The sequence below is a fragment of the Lucilia cuprina genome, chromosome 3 (assembly GCF_022045245.1).
Source record: "Lucilia cuprina isolate Lc7/37 chromosome 3, ASM2204524v1, whole genome shotgun sequence".
NCBI lineage: Eukaryota > Metazoa > Arthropoda > Insecta > Diptera > Calliphoridae > Lucilia > Lucilia cuprina.
Window position 1 is genome coordinate 14,282,765 of NC_060951.1, and position 19,874 is coordinate 14,302,638.

The window sequence follows — 19,874 nt, forward strand, 5'->3', positions numbered from 1 at the left end:
GCGATTCGTACTCTTTTACAATTGGCTAACGAATGTGAACCCCTAAGTCCGTTAGCATCTGAAATTTTGAAAACCCAAATGTATGTCGACGACGTACTTGCTGGCGCTCATGAGCTAGAAGACGCTTTTAGGAGACGTATTGAACTTACCCATGTTCTTAAATCGGCTGGTTTCGTTTTGAGAAAATGGACTGCCAATCACATACGTCTCTTAGAAGATTTACCCCGTGAGAATCTGCTTGATGCAGACTTCTTAAAATTTTCAGATGCTAGTACAACAAAAACCCTAGGCTTGCGATGGAATGCAGAAACTGACAGTTTCTACTTCCGACTCATATCGCAGCCACGCCGGGATATTGCGACTAAACGTGCTGTCTTGTCAGAAATAGCTAAGCTATTTGACCCCGCCGGTTGGCTATCCCCAAAAATTATTGTTGCTAAAATTATAATGCAAAAAATATGGAAAGACAAGACAGATTGGGATGAATGTTTAAAACCCTTAACCCATGTGCAATGGCACTCATTTTTAAATGATTACCCCAATATTGAGAAAATTAACATTCCAAGATGGGTTAATTTTCACCCGAGTTATGATATTGAACTTCATGCATTTTCTGATGCGTCAGAAAAAGCTTATGGCGCTGCTCTTTACGTTCGAAGTATTTCATCGAATGAAATCTCTTCACATTTACTCTCTGCAAAGACGAAGGTAGCTCCTGTTAAGTCTGAAACATTACCCCGTTTAGAACTTTGTGGAGCGGCTTTGATGGCGAATATGGTAGAATCCTTGTGTAGTCCATTAAATAGAGACAAGAGAAAGATTTATCTGTGGACTGATTCTACTATAGTTGCCCTAATCGTAAAGAAAGTTGGTAACGAGAATTGGTTTTATGTAGATTCCAAAGATAACCCTGCAGATCTCAGAAGGCGTGGAACTCTTGCTCGAGATTTAGTTGATAACCCCCTATGGTGGCATGGTCCCTCGTGGTTAAGACAGCCGCAAGAGTACTGGCCACAAAATATCGTTACCGAACATCAGCATTTAGAAGTTCAATCTTTTTCCGTTCAGACAGAACCAACTTTTGACATACTAGAACGTTTCTCAGATTTACCCCGTGCAATGCGAATTATTTCGTATTGGTTCAGGTGTTTACAATATTTAAAAAAAAAAAACAGAAAATGCTTGTATAAACCTTAGATTTAACCCAATCAGAAATGAAATTTACTCGAGATCGTTTGGTTCTAGTATGTCAAAAGAATTATATTCCCGAATACTCTATACTCTCGAAAGGTAAACCCATTTCGTCTAAGAGTAATTTACTCACTTTGAACCCGTTTATTGATTCAAATGGTTTTGTCCGAATCAATGGTCGATTAGCTCGACCCCCTGGCTTAACGTACGATGAGCGTTACCCTAAAATTCTGCCTTATGCAGCCCGATTTACCCGTTTGTTTGTTGAACATGTTCACAAATGCACTGCCCATGGTGGCCATTCATTAATGCTCAGATTAGTAAGAAATGAGTTTTGGGTCCCCAAGTTAAAAAATCTAATTCGTACAGTCATTTTCAATTGCAAGGAAGGTACTATATATCGAAAAAAAACCGGTCAGCAGATTATGGCTGCTTTACCCCCTGAACGTGCTTCTCTTACGAGACCGTTTACTCATACCGGTTTAGATTTCGCAGGTCCGTTCGACATAAAATCCTACATTGGTAGAGGTTGCCGAATAACGAAAGGTTATGTCCTCGTTTTTGTTTGTTTCGCCACAAAAGCGATTCATTTAGAGGCAACCGGTGATATGTCGACCGAAACCTTTCTTGGTGCTTTTGCCCGTTTTTTCTCCCGTCGAGGTTGTCCTGCCCACATATACTCAGATAACGGAACTGCATTTGTAGGTGCTGCTAATTTACTCGAAGTAGACCGAAAGCAGTTTTTACCCCAATTAAGAGAAAAAATACTTGTACGAAATAGTTTTCAGCCAGTTGAATGGCATTTTATACCCCCTGGTGCGGCATTTTATACCCCTGGGCGGCTTATGGAAAGCCGGCGTAAAGAGTGTAAAAACTCATTTTCGCAAAATTGCTGGAATGCAGAAATTTACCTTTGAGGAGTTTTCGACAATGTTAACCCGAATAGAAGCTTGCCTAAACTCAAGACCCTTAACTGCAATGAGCGATGATCCCTTCGATTTAGTCCCTTTAACCCCAGGTCATTTTCTGATAGGAGCACCTCTTTTGGCACCCCCTGAACCCGATCATTCCGATCTTTCATTGAATATTGCTAATAGATGCCAAAAACTCAAAGTGCTCCATCATCAGTTTGCTCAAAGATGGAAAGAGGAATACCTCAAAGAACTCCATCGGCGAATTAAATGGAAATATCCGCAAAAGGACTACAAAGTCGGAGATTTAGTTGTGATCCGTCAGGATAATTTAACCCCGAATGAATGGCGTTTAGGTAGGATAGAGAAGACCCATGTAGGCCATGACAGCAAGGTCCGCACAGCGGACGTGAGAACAGCTTCGGGCATTTTTACCCGCCCAATAGTGAAGCTTGTTCTCTTGCCAAAGTCAGAAACTGACTAATTTGTATTTTTTTTCTTCTCTCTATTTACTTTACCCATAGCAAGATGTCGAATGTGAATCGCCGCCTGGAAATCCACCACAAACCCGTTGAAGCCCCCGGTTCGTCTAAGGACATAAAAACAACCCGTGATGAGATCCTTCGGGACTGCCGTATATGCAAAAAGGAGCATGCCTTGAGGAAGTGCCCGAAATTTAGGAAGAAGTCGGTGGGGGAGCGGTGGGAAACGGTGAAAAAGTACCGATATTGTTTCAACTGCCTGGCTCATTCCCACATGAAGGATAAATGCACCAGCAGAGAGCGGTGCATCGAGTGCATGTCAGAGCACCATACCCTCCTTCACCGGCATCAAAGGTCGAAAAAAGGGGCCAAACCCGAGGCCCATCAACAACCAACCCAAGGCAGCGGTAGTCCCAAGGATCGGATGTCCTCAAAAAAGGAGGAACAAAAGCCGTGGTACGAAAAACCAGGTCGGCACACCCCAACAACAACATCATTGCTGCACACAGCAACAGTACAAACAACAACCCCTACAATATCAACAACAACCCCAACAATATCAACAACAACCCCAACAATATCAACAACCACCACTACCATATCAGCAGCAACACCAACAAACCCCGGCAACCATTGTTATCAATGTAATGTCAGGGCGCATTGTTTAATATACCCCTTTTTATTATTTTTGTTATAATGAATTTAAAAAATTAATTGTTGTTTTGAAGAAGAAAAAAAGTTTACCTTTTGTTGTTTATATACATATATTTTATTTAACTATGTTTTCAGCTTATCTTAAGCCTTCCCGCAGTATTCTAAGCCTTCCTTGTTGCAGTATTGCAAGTGGGCGGGATGTTTATGCGCACAGTGTATATGGCCAGTTACTGTTCACTGGCCATTCTATGTTTTTTAATTCTTTGGCGCTTTTTACCCTTTTTCTCTCTAACTAAAAAGTTGTAATACTTAGATAACTTTCATTTCTTAAAACAACCAAATCATTGACACAAACATCTCTTTGAGGATGTTGAAATACGAATATTTCATCTTACTTTTTCAGTAGACTTAACGTACGTAAAGGCTACTTAAGGTAATATATTTTGGTTTTATATTTTTAAATTTTTTAGTGAAGAACCTTTTCAAATGCTTTTGTCATCTTTTAAAGAAGAAAGTTTTAAAAAATCCGAAATCTTATTGCTTTGTTGCTAATTCTATCCATTTAAATAATACTATATATAATTAGAGGAATAATTTCGGAAACCCTTCCATTAACGTTTTTATAGTGCTTTCTGTCACTTTGCTCGAACATGTAGTCCATCTCCGTTTAAAATCTACCACACTTTTGGACACCTTTTTTGTACTCTTCAATTCTCTTTTAACAAGAGCCCAATATCTCTCCACTGGCCTTAGCTCCGGGCAGTTTGGAGGATTTGCCTCTCTTGGTACAAATACCACATTATTGTTCTTGTACCACTCAAGGACTTGTTTACCATAGTGACAGGATGCCAAGTCAGGCCAAAAATAAGTGGACACATTATGAAGTCTTATGAATGGAAGCAGCCTTTTTTGTAAACATTCCTTGATGTAGATTTCGGTATTTATAGAGCCCGTTGTAACAAATGATTGGCTTCTTTTGCCGCAACTGCATATTGCTTGCCATACCAAGAACTTTCTGGGAAATTTTGTCTGCTTTTGGGTCCTAAACTTTTCTTCAACATCCCCTCGAGCATCAGCAACATAAAACTTTTGACCTGGAAGTTGCGAAAAATCTGTCAGAACATACGTTTCGTCATCCATTATGCAGCAAGAATATTTTTTTATAAAACTTGACTTCAATTTCCGTGCTCTGTTTTTGGCCTCTAAATTTTTAGCAGCGTTCCTGTCAGGAACTTTTTGAGCCTTGTATGTTTTTAAACCTGCATTAGCTTTAACTTTTCGTACCAAATAGTCCGAGCACTGAGCTAACCGAGCTGCTTTCCTACCGGATGTGTTGGGAGCTCTTTTGAAAATGCGTTCTATTTTTTTGGCTTTAGAAACATCATGTGGACCATTCCTTCTACCTGAACCAGGTTTTCTATCAACTGACAAGTTCTCCCGATACTGTTTAATAACATTGGAAACAGTTTGACGGCAGACCTTTGTATGCTTTACCAACTTTTTGTAAGACCAAGTTGGGTTTAGTTGAAAATATTTAATAATTTCTGTACGCACTTTTTTGTATATATATAATGTATTTATATGTATATATATATAATGTATTTTTTTATGTTATTTTTCAAATAATCCATATACCATACATACCGACTGGTGTAGGGTATCATATAGTCTGCTACATCCGACTATACATTCATACTTGTTTTTTTTTTTTTTTAGGGGGAGGGACAAAATCCGCAACTTCATTTTTTCGTTTAAATGTTAATTCTAGGAACAAATATACATGATTACAATAATTCTCCCGGAGTTTGAGGTCTCCAAAATTTTGATATATAATTCATTATATCTCGATTAATTATATGATCGATATGGGTATTGTGGCAACTCTAATCTATTTTAAAATACTATGTTAAATATAATTATTTGAAATTTGAATTTAAAAAGACGGTATTGCAAGTTGCTTCATTTGGGAGGACCAAAACTTCAAGAAGTTATTTTTAATATACCTGGTGCTTTAGTCGATCAAAATTCTGATGTCGAAGTTTTCGACATATTGGTAACAAAGCTAGATGAATATTTTTCCCCTAAGAGAAATTCGACATTTGAGAGACATTTATATAGAACCTTCTGATGGTGAGTCTATTAACAAATTTCTTTTACGTTTAAGGCACCAAGTTGCAAAATGTTCATTCGGTTCAACAAAATCGGAAATAGAGGATTTATGTATTAAAGACATGGGCTTCTATCGAGCTAAGAAAGAAACTGTTAGAGAAAGAACAGAGTCTAGATGATGTAATTGAAGCTTGTCAAGTATACGAACAAATAAATAAACAATCACACAGCATGTTGACAAGGTCCGATGAAGAGGTCGTAAATAAGATTTCGTCAAGATAACGATTTCCCCAAAATTCTGAAACTGAGTGTTTTAGCTGTGGTCGAAGTGGTCACATTGGCAGCTCTTCGAATTGCCCAGCAAGAAATGCAAAATGCAATAGATGTTCTCTTCTAGGACATTTTGCTATCAAATGTAAGACAAAGATTCCCAAGAGGAGATATGAGGAGAGTGATGAAAAGCTGCGTTACACGAAACCGATGAAAGTCCGCTGTATACATACTGAAAGGGAATGTTCATACGAAGAAAATTAACTACGTCAGAGTGCTGATAAGAGTGCTTATCATCAACTCGAATTACATGAGAGCAGTAGGGAAATAACCACTTTCATTACTCATAAAGGTTTGTTTAGATATAAGAGATTGATAAGGACTTTTAGCATCTTGCAGCAATTGTCTTAATTACATAGATGGCGTTATTATATTTGGCAGTATGAAAGAGGAACATGATAATTAAAGAAGTAATCAATTGTTCAATTCACAATCGATGTTGTAGCGTTGTATGTCAGCAGCTGCTACAATAGTCATAACAATGTTGTTGGTATTTTCTATGCAATAGTTCTATACAACTCTTACGACAATTTTTCATGTTTTTGGAATGTCGTAAGAAAATTCAGTGTTGTCAATTGTTTATTTTAGCAAATAAATAAAAAATTCAATCGATTTTGGCATAAAAAACGATAAAATGGTAACACAGAAATTACAAACAAACAGCTGTTTAGCAAATCAAAACAAAAATTTCATTAAAAACTGTTTATTTATTAGTTTAAAATGTGTTATAATGAAAATAATATAATTTAAAATAAAAAGAAATTAATTTGGTTTATTTTGCTCGTTTAATTAGTTTAATAATGTTTGGTTTTTTACTTTTGACATTGTTTGTTTTGATTGTTTTTTTATTGTGAACATAAACTTATGACTTGATACAAAAATCTGTTCACAAACGCTGTTACTACACTTTAGTAGATACAATATACAACTTGATTGTGAATTGAACAAATGTGTTTAATGAAAACAACCTTCGAGCTCCAAAAACCAAAGAAGAGGCTAGAATTTTCCTAGGATTAGTAACGTACGTTGGAAAATTTATTTCCGATTTGGCACATGTAACTGAAAGTAACACTGAGAATTTTATTAAAAGCTGATTCAAAATTTGTATTAGGTCCTGAACAAGAGAATGCCTTCCAACATCTGAAAACACTATTATCTCAAATTCCAAATTTATCATACTTTGATCCAAAAAGAAGAACTCGTGTAGTAGCAGATGATAGCCCTGTAGCATGGGGTGCAGTTTTGATCCAATTTGATTCTGAAGGCGACCCAAAAATTATATATTTTGCTAGCAAGAGTTTGTCCGACGTCGAGAAGAGATATTCCCAGACTGAAAAAGAAAGTTTAGCTTTAGTATGGTCGGTTTAGAAATTCTATTACTACTTGGCAGGTCTGGAATTTGAATTGGTTACAGACCATAAACCACTAGAATCAATTTTTAACCCAACATCTAAGCCTCCAGCTCGAATAGAACAGTGGTCATTACGTTTACAATCATTTAAATTCAAAGTGATTTATCGGTCAGGAAAATATAGCCGATTCAGTTTCGAGACTAGGTTTTCCCAAATCATTGAGAACTGATAATGGTCAGTATGTCAGTTTAGAATTTGAAAATTTTTGCAACATGAACAATATTAAGCATATTAAGACGCCACCTTACTGGCCGCAAGCTAATGGAGAGGTTGAAAATATGAATAAGTCATTAGTCAAGCGTTAAAAAATTGCAAGTGCAAATAAGAAGAATTATAAACAGGAAGTTTATAAATTTATTCTAATGTATAATGTAACACCTCATAGCACAACCGGAGTTCCTCCATCTGAACTTATGTTTAATAGAGTTATAAGAGACAAAATACCAAGTATTCATGACATAACAGAAGATATGATTTATTCATCGGCAAGAGATATAGATTGTATTAAGAAACAACAAGGGAAGGAAAGAGGAGATAGAACACGAAAATCAAAAGAATCAGATATAACTGTTGGTGATAAAGTGCTGCTCAAAAATGTTATATTTCCACACAAGCTTACCACAAACTTTGATGTGACAGAATATGAAGTTGTAGAAAGAATTGGGAATGAAATGGAAATAGTTGGTAACGGAAAAAGGTTCCGAAGATGCATTAGCCATGTGAAAAAAATTCCATCATCCACTATTTCTGACAATACATCTTCACAAGATGTGGTTTTGTCAAATGTATCAAATGCATCAACATTAATCAATACATCAACACCAATTAATACCCTAGCACCGACACTAACTGATGATACTTCAGAAGGATTAACACAACAAGGAGATCCTATGATGAAATTTAAATTAAATCTATTTTAAAATATTATGTTAAATATAATTATTTGAAATTTGAATTTAAAAAGACGGTATTGAAAATATTGTCATTCTTATATATTTTAGAATTGAAAAATAATAATTTAAAAAAAGATTATTAAAACTGAAAATTGTAATTCGTTGGTATTTTATCAAGTTATTACAGGTATCATTTGATTTATATCTCAAAAATATATCGATATTACATAATATTCTATATGAATTAACATAAATACAACGTTTGACTAACGCCTGGTTATATAATTAAAATATAATTTAAATAGTCTAAATGTGATTTGTTAGAGTTTGATATGTTATCAATGTGATTTCTATAAAATTTTATATATACACATTATTAACATCACATATGCATCCTAAAAATTTAAAAAAAAATAAATAAAAAATATCGTTTGGCACAAGATATTGAAAGTTTAAATTTTTTGACAAAAAAATTTTTGAGGCTAAAAAAACAATAATATTGAAAAAATTCTAATTTGTTTCCTCTACCTGAATTGAACTTTTGGTAAAAATATTTGATTTCTGGCCCAGAGTTTACGTTAAAAATGGATAACCCCTTTTACGTTAAAAGGACTCAAGAAATCTTATACAAAAATATTTATGTAATATACTTTAGTTAAATGAAATGCGACATGCTATTATTTAATGGAAGATTTATTTTAAATAAATTGCATTTTTAATGCATAGGAGTGGATTTAATATGTTTTACTAATTTAATTTCTGGTATGTTTCTTTCTTTGCTGACATTGGATTTTCTCATATAGTTCAAAAGAATATTGGGCAATTTCACGGTACTTTTATCAACCTAGAATATAATAAAAATAAGAGTTAAATATTTGACAAATATGAAATGATATGAGTGTACCTGGTTGGATTCTATAAGACTAATTAATAATCTAGGTATAGCTGAAGCAGTGCCATTGACAGTATGTGCGTATAGTACATCTCCGTTATTTGCAATGTATTTTATATTAAGACGTTTAGACTGATAGTCCGTGCAATTACTACAACTAGAGATTTCACCCCATAATTTTCTTCCCGGCATCCACGATTCAATATCATATTTTTGATAAGCAGACGCACCTAGTTCGGTAGGCGGCATGTCTAAAAGCCGAAAATTTAGATTTAACTTTTTGAATAAATCCATTTCCAAATCTTTAAAGCTTTCTAACATATGCTCCGATTGATTCTGTGAACATACAGTAAACATTTCGACTTTGGTGAATTGATGAACTCTAAAAAGAAACAGTAATATTATTTTGTTATAAATAGCTTAATTCTCTTTTACGAAATTTATAGTATATACATGTTACCTGAAATGTAAAATAATATATCATTAAAATTATTGTGTCAATATATTTTGCATTCACGATAAAAAAGATTTTATAACAAGAATTCAAAATATGGAAAACAATATTTTCATAAAGCAAAACAATTACGTTATTAAAATAAATAATTTATTACATGTTTTCCAACAATAGTAGATCTATCTATAGATCTATCTATGAACCCTGGCCAAGCATTCTGGCACCAAATACAGACGAGTCATAGGACGGACCAGATACTAAGATCTAAGATACGGTTTCTTCTATCACTGAATCCTCTTTGGAAAGTTTAAATCCATCAAGCGTCTGTTCCATAGTGGGAGGCTTGATGGTCTGTTCGATCATTGTGGGACGGCAGCTTACGTGTCCTGGCAGTAGACCAAAAATTCTTAACCCAATAATGTCAGCCAAAATAATACTGTAGGTAGTTTTGAGTCTGAGTGTATTGTTTTTTATTGTAAGACGTTGTTGGGAAAAATAATTCGGTATTAGAAACAAGTTCCCTAAATTCCTAGGAACACATTCACCCAAAGGGACACAGACATAGTAAAAAGTGCGATAAATCAATCACTGACTATTGATATAAGTTATAGGTATCATTGAAAAGATAATTTTCTCTAGTTCATTATATTATATGATATTAAAGAAAGATATAATTACAAAATTAAAAAATTTAAATTATGAATGATTTGAAAAAATAGTGTATACAAAATTAAAAAAAAATAATAATAATTAATATATTTCGTCTAATTAAAAATCATTTTCAAAATCACTATCAACGACTATATCGCTTTCATCATGCATATGTTTTTTGTACTCTTTTAAATGATTGTAACGGACCGACCACAAAGGCTTCAATTATCTAGAGGCTGTGCTACCTTTAATACCGGCCGTGCTCAGGGAAATTGGGATAGAGTTCTTGCCACTATATAATTGAACTAAGTTCGGTACATAATTTATTTAAAACTTAGGTAGCATAATTTCCAAACAGACAAACAATATAACAAAAAAATATACAAAATAAAAATGAATTGAGAAACTTTGAAGAAGAGGACCAGATGTCATTACCTCTTCAATGATCTTTACCCACCCTGTCATGCTATCTCATCAATATTCTGGATTGCCCTAATACTAACCTACTTGACGTTCAACCTTAACTTTTCATGGAATTATTTAAAAATGAGTTTAATCGGACAGTTTCATAATATAAATATACATTAACAGTATTTATTTAAAAGTAATAAAGAAATAATAATTTAAATCTAATTAAATAATTACATTCTTTTAAATTTATGTATTTAATATTTATAAATCAAATGTTTGTGTGGATATGTAAATGTTTGTTTTACTCAAAATTCAATTTAAAAAAAAATAATTTTAACTCAAAATTTGAATATTGAGTAAAATAAAATATTTATTTTAAGGGATGTTTTTACAATAAATGAGTGAATAAGTAAATTTTTCAATATTTATTTAAAAACTCACCAGTTTCAAAATCCAACGATGTCATCAGGCCTGAAGTCGAGGATTCATTTAATTATTACCTATTTTAATTAATTATTATGTAATAAATTTTTAGTTTTCACTCAAATATGTACCAGATTATTGTGTAAGTTAAAAAAATAAAACTAAATAAAATTTATAATGTAAATGTAAAATTAATGTAACAAATTAAATGTAATAGTGGATAAAATTTTAGTTATTTTTGTTGAAATTTTAGTTTTAGATTATGTTTAAGGTAAGTATAAAGTAAGTATAATTAATTTAAGATCATATTAAGATCAGATAAAATTAAGATATTTTAGGATAAAATTAGGATATTTTAAGTTAAAATTAGGATATTTTAAATTAAATTAAATTAAATTTGAGTTAATTGTAGTTTAATTGTAGTTTAGGTTAAGTTTAAATTAAAATTAAGTTTAGTTTTAGGCAAATTGTATTTAATGACAACTCAGACACTGTTAAGAAGTTTGATGACGTCATTGATGAAAACTGTAATATAATACTTAGGTTTAGCGTTTTTATTTTAGGAATTCAGTTTGTTTAAGATGCTGGCTTGGTTATTAGAATTTGATTTTAACAATTTTGCAATATTTGTAAGTAGGGATTATATAAACAATTTTCTCTTTTGTGTTTTGAGAATTGAACGATCATTAAAATTGTATCTCGTACTGGCTTGAATCCTTTGTTCCAATTGGAACAAGGATTATAATGACACAATTATCTAAAATCTTCCGAAGGATTTCAAATGATATTTTGAACAATAATTAAAAAATTGAATGTCCCCAAATTAATAGTAATTAAATCTTTATTTATTCTAATATTTAACGGTTTGAAATTATTAAATGTTTTATTTCCTGTTCCGTTTGTATTTAAAATTTCAAAAAAAAATTTTTCAACATTTGTATGCCTTAATTTTCATAGATACTTAGAAAAAATTTTATTTGAGTATTTTCGAAATGAGCAGGTATTAAATACACTCAAAGAAAATAATAAGGAGTGAGATCGAAAAATTCTTAACATACATATATGTTTATAAAAAAAAACCACTAAACTTACAGCTTTATTTTTTTTATTTGATTCAAATTATTATTACAATTTATAAAAAAAAAAATATTTTTATAGTTTTAATCACTAGTGATGAAATTTTGAACCCTTTTCGGAAACCCTTCCATTAACGTTTTTATAGTGCTTTCTGTCACTTTGCTCGAACATGTAGTCCATCTCCGTTTAAAATCTACCACACTTTTGGACACAAGGCTCAAAAAGTTCCTGACAGGAACGCTGCTAAAAATTTAGAGGCCAAAAACAGAGCACGGAAATTGAAGTCAAGTTTTATAAAAAAATATTCTTGCTGCATAATGGATGACGAAACGTATGTTCTGGCAGATTTTTCGCAACTTCCAGGTCAAAAGTTTTATGTTGCTGATGCTCGAGGGAATGTTGAAGAAAAGTTTAGGACCCAAAAGCAGACAAAATTTCCCAGAAAGTTCTTGGTATGGCAAGCAATATGCAGTTGCGGCAAAAGAAGCCAATAATTTGTTACAACGGGCTCTATAAATACCGAAATTTACATCAAGGAATGTTTACAAAAAAGGCTGCTTCCATTCATAAGACTTCATAATGTGTCCACTTATTTTTGGCCTGACTTGGCATCCTGTCACTATGGAAAACAAGCCCTTGAGTGGTACAAGAACAATAATGTGGTATTTGTACCAAGAGAGGCAAATCCTCCAAACTGCCCGGAGCTAAGGCCAGTGGAGAGATATTGGGCTCTTGTTAAAAGAGAATTGAAGAGTACAAAAAAGGTGTCCAAAAGTGTGATAGATTTTAAACGGAGATGGACTACATGTTCGAGCAAAGTGACAGAAAGCACTATAAAAACGTTAATGGAAGGGTTTCCGAAAAGGGTTCAAAATTTCATCACTAGTGATTAAAACTATAAAAATATTTTTTTTTTGTAAATTGTAATAATATTTTGAATCAAAAAAAAAAAAAAAAAAAAAAAGTGTGATAGATTTTAAACGGAGATGGACTACATGTTCGAGCAAAGTGACAGAAAGCACTATAAAAACGTTAATGGAAGGGTTTCCGAAAAGGGTTCAAAATTTCATCACTAGTGATTAAAACTAAAAAAATATTTTTTTTTTTGTAAATTGTAATAATATTTTGAATCAAATAAAAAAAATAAAGCTGTAAGTTTAGTGGTTTCTTTTTTATAAACATATATGTATGTTAAGAATTTTTCGATCTCACTCCTTATTGCCAATGCTTTGGTGAATACTGTTTCTTAAGGAGCAATTAATGCTAGGAATGTATTTGTCCCAATCTCTTTGATCATCTCGTACGTGTGATCTCAAAGCTTCATTGATCGAACGATTTATACGCTCACTAGCGTTCGCCTGCGGACTGTAAACAGCTGTCAAAATGTGTTCGACTCCATTATTTTTCAAACAATTTTCAAAGTCCTTACTTTTAAATTGTGAACCATTATCAGAAATAATGGATTCTGGTACTCCATAACATGGAAAAAATTTCTGTCCTAAGGTAGTCAATTATATGTTTTGAAATTAATTTTTTAAGTGGTTTTAAAAACGTGAATTTTGAAAAATGATCTAAAATAATAAGTATTCCAATATGTCCAGATTTAGTTCTCGGTAAAGGTCCAATCAAGTCGATGTATAAGCGTTGAAATGGTCTGTCTGTTATAACCATCTGTCCTAGTGGTGGTTTCAAAATATTAGTTTGTGCTTTCGATGTTTTACATAATTCGCAATTTTGTATATAGTCTCTAACGTCAGTCACAAGTCTAGGCCAATAAAAGTATCGTCTGATTCGTTCTAAAGTTTTGGCTATACCGCCATGTGCCGAATTTGGAATATCATGAGCTGAATATATTACGTCCTGTCTCAGTTCTGACGGTACAAAAAGTTTCCAAGAATTAGATTCATGTAATTCTCCAGAAGTAAAATCAGTCCGTTTATATATATACTTGTCTATAATTTTGAAGTCCGGAAATTCTGAATTTGCAAAGTCTTGTCGCAATTTTGTGTATTCTGTACTGTCAAATGCTGTTGAATTTAAGTCTACTGTCGGCAGTGTCTCAAGTTCAATAGATTCAACAAAATCTTCTCCTTCATGTACTCGCGAAAGTGTATCGGGAACTACATTATCTTTGCCACTCCTATGTTCTATTGAAAAGTTAAACCCTTGTAGTTTTAGGGACCATCGTGCCAAACGCCCGGACAAATCTCTTTGTCCCATCAACCATTTTAAACTTGCATGGTCGGTTACTACTACAAATTCCTGACATTCAATGTAGGGTCTAAACTTTTTAATGGCCATCACCACTGCCAAACATTCCAATTCCGTTATTGTATAGTTTCGCTGGGCTTTATTTAACTTCTGAGACATAAACGCGATTGGTCTTTCTACACCGTCACTGTCCTTCTGTGCCAAAACTGCCCCGATGCCATATGTACTCGCATCGCATTGTAAAATGAATGGTTTCGCATAATCTGGATGCACTAATAAAGGCGCAGATGTCAGCCTTGTCTTTAATTTTTCAAAAGCCGCTTGAGCATCATCTGTCCAATTGAAATGTTTCTTTTTAGTCAATAGTTCGGTCAATGGGAAAGTTTATGTGGAATAGTCCTGAATGAAACGTCGTTACCAACCTGTCATTCCCAAAAATCGTCTAGGGTCTAAACTTTTTAATGGCCATCACCACTGCCAAACATTCCAATTCCGTTATTGTATAGTTTCGCTGGGCTTTATTTAACTTCTGAGACATAAACGCGATTGGTCTTTCTACACCGTCACTGTCCTTCTGCGCCAAAACTGCCCCGATGCCATATGTACTCGCATCGCATTGTAAAATGAATGGTTTCGCATAATCTGGATGCACTAATAACGGCGCAGATGTCAGCCTTGTCTTTAATTTTTCAAAAGCCGCTTGAGCATCATCTGTCCAATTGAAATGTTTCTTTTTAGTCAATAGTTCGGTCAATGGGAAAGTTAATGTGGAATAGTCCTGAATGAAACGTCGGTACCAACCTGTCATTCCCAAAAATCGTCTTAAATGTCTAATAGATTTTGGTACCGAAAGTCTTGTATTGCCCTAACCTTGTCCTCGTCTACTTGTAATGTTCCGTTGCCAACTACAAAACCGAGATACTTAACCTTATTAAGTCCAAAACTGCTCTTCTTAACATTTATAGTTAAGCCTGCCTTTCTTAACTGTACTGCTACCTCCATTAGATGTGTGAACTTGGTGCTTCCTCAATAACACCTAGAGATAACATCCTATCTAGTTCTCCACAAAGTTGTTTTTCAACAGCTGGAGAAATAGGATAGTACCTCTGTTTTATAGGTTTCGCATCTCTCGTATCTATGTAGTGTTCAATTAATGTCGTACAACCTAAACCTTCAACTTCAGAACTTGGAAAAGTAGCTATTACTTTGTCTAGTCGTTGTTTTTGTTCGGGTGTTAAAATTAACTTGTCAGGGTCTGTTTCTGTACATTCTATTTCCATAATATCAGGAACTGAAATTTTTAAACCAAAAGTTTTCCAAAAGTCAAAACCACAAATCAAATTTTGTTGTATTGACGGAATAACTAAAAATTCAAATAATTTATTCTGTCCTTGAAAAGTAATGTCCAATGTCACAGTACCTAAAACATTCTGTCTCTGTCCATCCGCTGTACGTACATTTCCAACACATTTTCTAAATCCCTTCTTAGTTTGTGTCTCAGAAGCTAAATCACCACCAATTACGCTTTTGTTCGCTCCACTATCCAATAACGCAAAATGTTTGACATTATTTATCTTTAATGTAATATATGGTCTACTATCACTATCTTGAGAAATTATAGGTGAAATAATACAAGTTCTAAATGATTTAAGTTTTCCATAAAAATCACGAATACGCTGAGATGAACGCTTTGACTTTTTCGAATCACCAAATATTCTCTTACGAGCTTTCTCATATTCTGCCAATCGAATATGATATGGTCTTAGTAGAGGATGTTTGTGTTCTGTCTTAATGTCATCTGCCAAAATGTTTGGATCTAAAATTTCGCTAGTCTTGGTTTCGGATGTCCGATCTATGGTCTTCGGACATCCTTTAGTCCGTTTCCCTGTTGCCTCTTTCCACATTTCGGACAATTCGGTCTGTATGTATTTTTAGCACCACATCCATAGCAGAAAATCCGTCTTATTTAAACACAGTCCATGTATGTATGTCCTTGTTTGTCGCAATTCCAACACTTCACTTCTGCACGAATTGCACAAACGTCGTCCATGTTGTCATCTGAGGTTTCTGAAATATTTACCTCGCTGTTTGCGTCGATTTCTGCTACACGAGCTTTTGCAGATTTGCGTATTTCATATGAAGATATGTCTTTTACAAACTTTTCGTGTTTCTTCACTTCACGGCGAAGTTGTGATACACTTGAAATATCGAAGATTCCGAACTAATATCGCGCACAAGTCACTGTCAGAAATTTGATTTTTAAGTCTGTCAGTTAATGCCGAAATTGAATTAAAGAAGTCATCAAAAGTCTTGTTACTTCGTTGCTTACGTCTGTGAATGTCTTCCATTATGTCAAAGTCGTTATAATCACTCTTATATTGGTCTTGTAAGGCTCTTGTCAAAGAAAACCAGTCCTATTCATTGTCATGACGATGAAATCGCCAGTACCAGTCCAAAGCTTTACCTTCGAATAAACTGTGTGGATATTTGCACAAAAGGTCAAAATTCCCGTTAAGGTTGTTAGTAGTCAATACGTTTATTCTGTACACAAATTCGTCCACGGTCGTGTGATCCTCACTACCAGTAAACTTCACTCTCCAGTTTCTAATAATGTTCGAAACCTTTTCACCAATGAATGGTTCTTGTAATGAAGATGAAGAAGTAGTATTATTAGGAAGTTTATTATTGGCAGAATGAGAATTAGTGGGAATATTCGAATCACTATTATTATTTGTATTTAAATTTTGAATAAATGATCGTAATTCACTCGATATCAAATCTGTCATTTCACTTCGTAAAGCCATCATAAATTCCGAAACTATCTGTCTTAACCGAACTTCACTATTACCGCGATTTTGATTTCTATTAGTAGTGTTTCTAGCCGAACGGGATTGTGTCTGTGTCTGGGTTGTATTTGGTTCTTCTATATTAACCGTAAAACTACAATTTGTCGGTTCATCTAAATTAGCTAAATTATCATGACTTCTTGTCAAAGGCATGTTATATTAATTCGCGGTATTCAAATTTCGATATCTATTATTCCATTACTTAGTTAAGGTTGGCTCAAGTGGTTAGAAATATACAAAAATTAAAAAAAAATCAAAGTACTCCTCAACTCATAAAATAAAAAAAAAAAAAAAAATAAAAAAAAAAACGTTTTGATGTGATACTATTAAAGAGTAAACTTTGAATGGTAAACCATGATCAAAGTAAAAATCTCAATATATTAATAACACATCTTTTAAAACCATTACACAATTCATTTATGCTAATGTAAGAGTAACTAAACAATATACACCATTTAGAAAAATCTCAATTACAAATAACCCAGTGAAGAATTTTATGAAGAAATAAAAATGAAAATAAAATATCAAAGACCATACATATATGCCATTTCTTGCGAGTAAAATTTCGATATAAAACCAAAATCAGAAATCTCAGCAAGAATTTAGCAAAAGAATTTTAACATAAATCTTTTGATCCCAATAAAATATGGTTAAGTAATTCAAAAAAATGAATAACCAATAGTCCAATTATTTTAATAAAATCAAGATAAAATAAAATATAATTAAAATCGTTTGTCGTTCCACGAAATTATAAAATATTAGAATTTGTGTGACCATCAGCATTAAATTAATATACATTTTATTAGCAAAAGCTAAATAATTAAAGTGTTCTGTTGTTGCTGAGGCCCCACGTTGGGCGCCATTTAAATTTATGTAACGGACCGACCACGAAGGCTTCAATTATCTAGAGGCTGTGCTACCTTTAATACCGGCCGTGCTCAGGGAAATTGGGATGGTGTTCTTGCCACTATATAATTGAACTAAGTTCGGTACATAATTTATTTAAAACTTAGGTAGCATAATTTCCAAACAGACAAACAATATAACAAAAAAATATACAAAATAAAAATGAATTGAGAAACTTTGAAGAAGAGAACCAGATGTCATTACCTCTTCAATGATCTTTACCCACCCTGTCATGCTATCTCATCAATATAATAATAATCAATATAAAAATAATTTTAACTCAAAATTTGAATATTGAGTAAAATAAAATATTTATTTTAAGGGTTGTTTTTACAATAAATGAGTGAATAATTAAATTTTTCAATATTTATTTAAAAACTCACCAGTTTCAAAATCCAACGATGTCATCAGGCCTGAAGTCGAGGATTCATTTAATTATTACCTATTTTAATTAATTATTATGTAATAAATTTTTAGTTTTCACTCAAATATGTACCAGATTATTGTGTAAGTTAAAATAACAAAACTAAATAAAATTTATAATGTAAATGTAAAATTAATGTAACAAATTAAATGTAATAGTGGATAAAATTTTAGTTATTTTTGTTGAAATTTTAGTTTTAGATTATGTTTAAGGTAAGTATAAAGTAAGTATAATTAATTTAAGATCATTTTTAGATAAAATTAAGATATTTTAGGATAAAATTAGGATATTTTAAGTTAAAATTAGGATATTTTAAATTAAAATGATGATTAAATTTGAGTTAATTGTAGTTTAATTGTAGTTTAGGTTAAGTTTAAATTAAATTTAAGTTTAGTTTCAGGCAAATTGTTTTTAATGACAACTCAGACACTGTTAAGAAGTTTGATGACGTCAAACTTAGGTTTAGCGTTTTTATTTTAGGAATTCAGTTTGTTTAAGATGCTGGCTTGGTTATTAGAATTTGATTTTAACAATTTTGCAATATTTGTAAGTAGGGATTATATAAACAATTTTCTATTTTGTGTTTTGAGGATTGAACGATTGTCGATCATTAAAATTGTATCTCGTACTGGCTTGAATCCTTTGTTCCAATTGGAACAAGGATTATAATGACACAATTATCTAAAATCTTCCGAAGGATTTCAAATGATATTTTGAACAATAATTAAAAAATTGAATGTCCCCAAATTAATAGTAATTAAATCTTTATTTATTCTAATATTTAACGGTTTGAAATTATTAAATGTTTTATTTCCTGTTCCGTTTGTATTTCAAATTTCAAAAAAACATTTGTATGCCTTAATTTTCATAGATACTTAGAACAAATTTTATTTGAGTATTTTCGAAATGAGCGATATTAAATACACTCAAAGAAAATAATAAGTACTAGCCTCACATGATAAATCATTTGTTTTTTTAAATCACTTTTAATTTTTTACTTTTCGCCACAATTCTTCATATGGCTGCCTCATCGTGCATTGCAATAACTATAGAACAGAGAAATTAATTCCATGTTTCGGCGGCGCTTAAATGGATCTATCCGGTCGATAATTGGGAGTTGTTTTCCATTTTCGGTCGAATATATTTCTCTCATCGTATATAATGAACTAGGTGGCATCCTGACATATGTAGTTGATAAACTGCTATCAATAAAAGCTAATGTCAAGCACTTTGACACTCACATAAATTTATAACTGTTATTATATCCTTCTTACTTCCCTGTATCCGTTTAAGAATACGAAATAAAATGTGATTCAAAAATAAAATATATACATATACATTAGAGTGGGTCGGTCTCTATGGACAAAAAAAAAGTTGAGTCAGTCACCCACTAGGATTAAAGATATATTAATAACATTTCTAAAAATATAAAAATATTTTTTTGCCACGCCTAGAAATACCGCCCTTTTTGTTTTTTATATACTACGTTGCCATTTTAGGTCCGATCGTAACATATCATATATCAGTGTTTGTGGCTGGACGGCAGCTACATTTTACTCTTAGACAACTTTTTAATTCGACGTCATATTCTATGCGC

The 19,874-nt window shown here is 32.7% G+C and overlaps 1 protein-coding gene across 1 annotated transcript in view; it reads right to left on the minus strand.

Moving 5' to 3' along the window:
- Positions 1 to 8,657: 8,657 nt before the first annotated feature.
- The window catches only part of LOC111680241 (serine--tRNA ligase, mitochondrial), a 65,140-nt gene continuing 53,923 nt past the window's right edge, over positions 8,658 to 19,874 (minus strand). The window contains exons 4-5 of the mRNA XM_023441867.2: positions 8,887 to 9,256; positions 8,658 to 8,826 (exon numbers count right to left, since the gene is read on the minus strand). Of these exons, the coding sequence (XP_023297635.2) occupies positions 8,698 to 8,826; positions 8,887 to 9,256 (499 nt within the window). The 3' untranslated portion in view covers positions 8,658 to 8,697. The remainder of the gene's footprint in view (positions 8,827 to 8,886; positions 9,257 to 19,874) is intronic.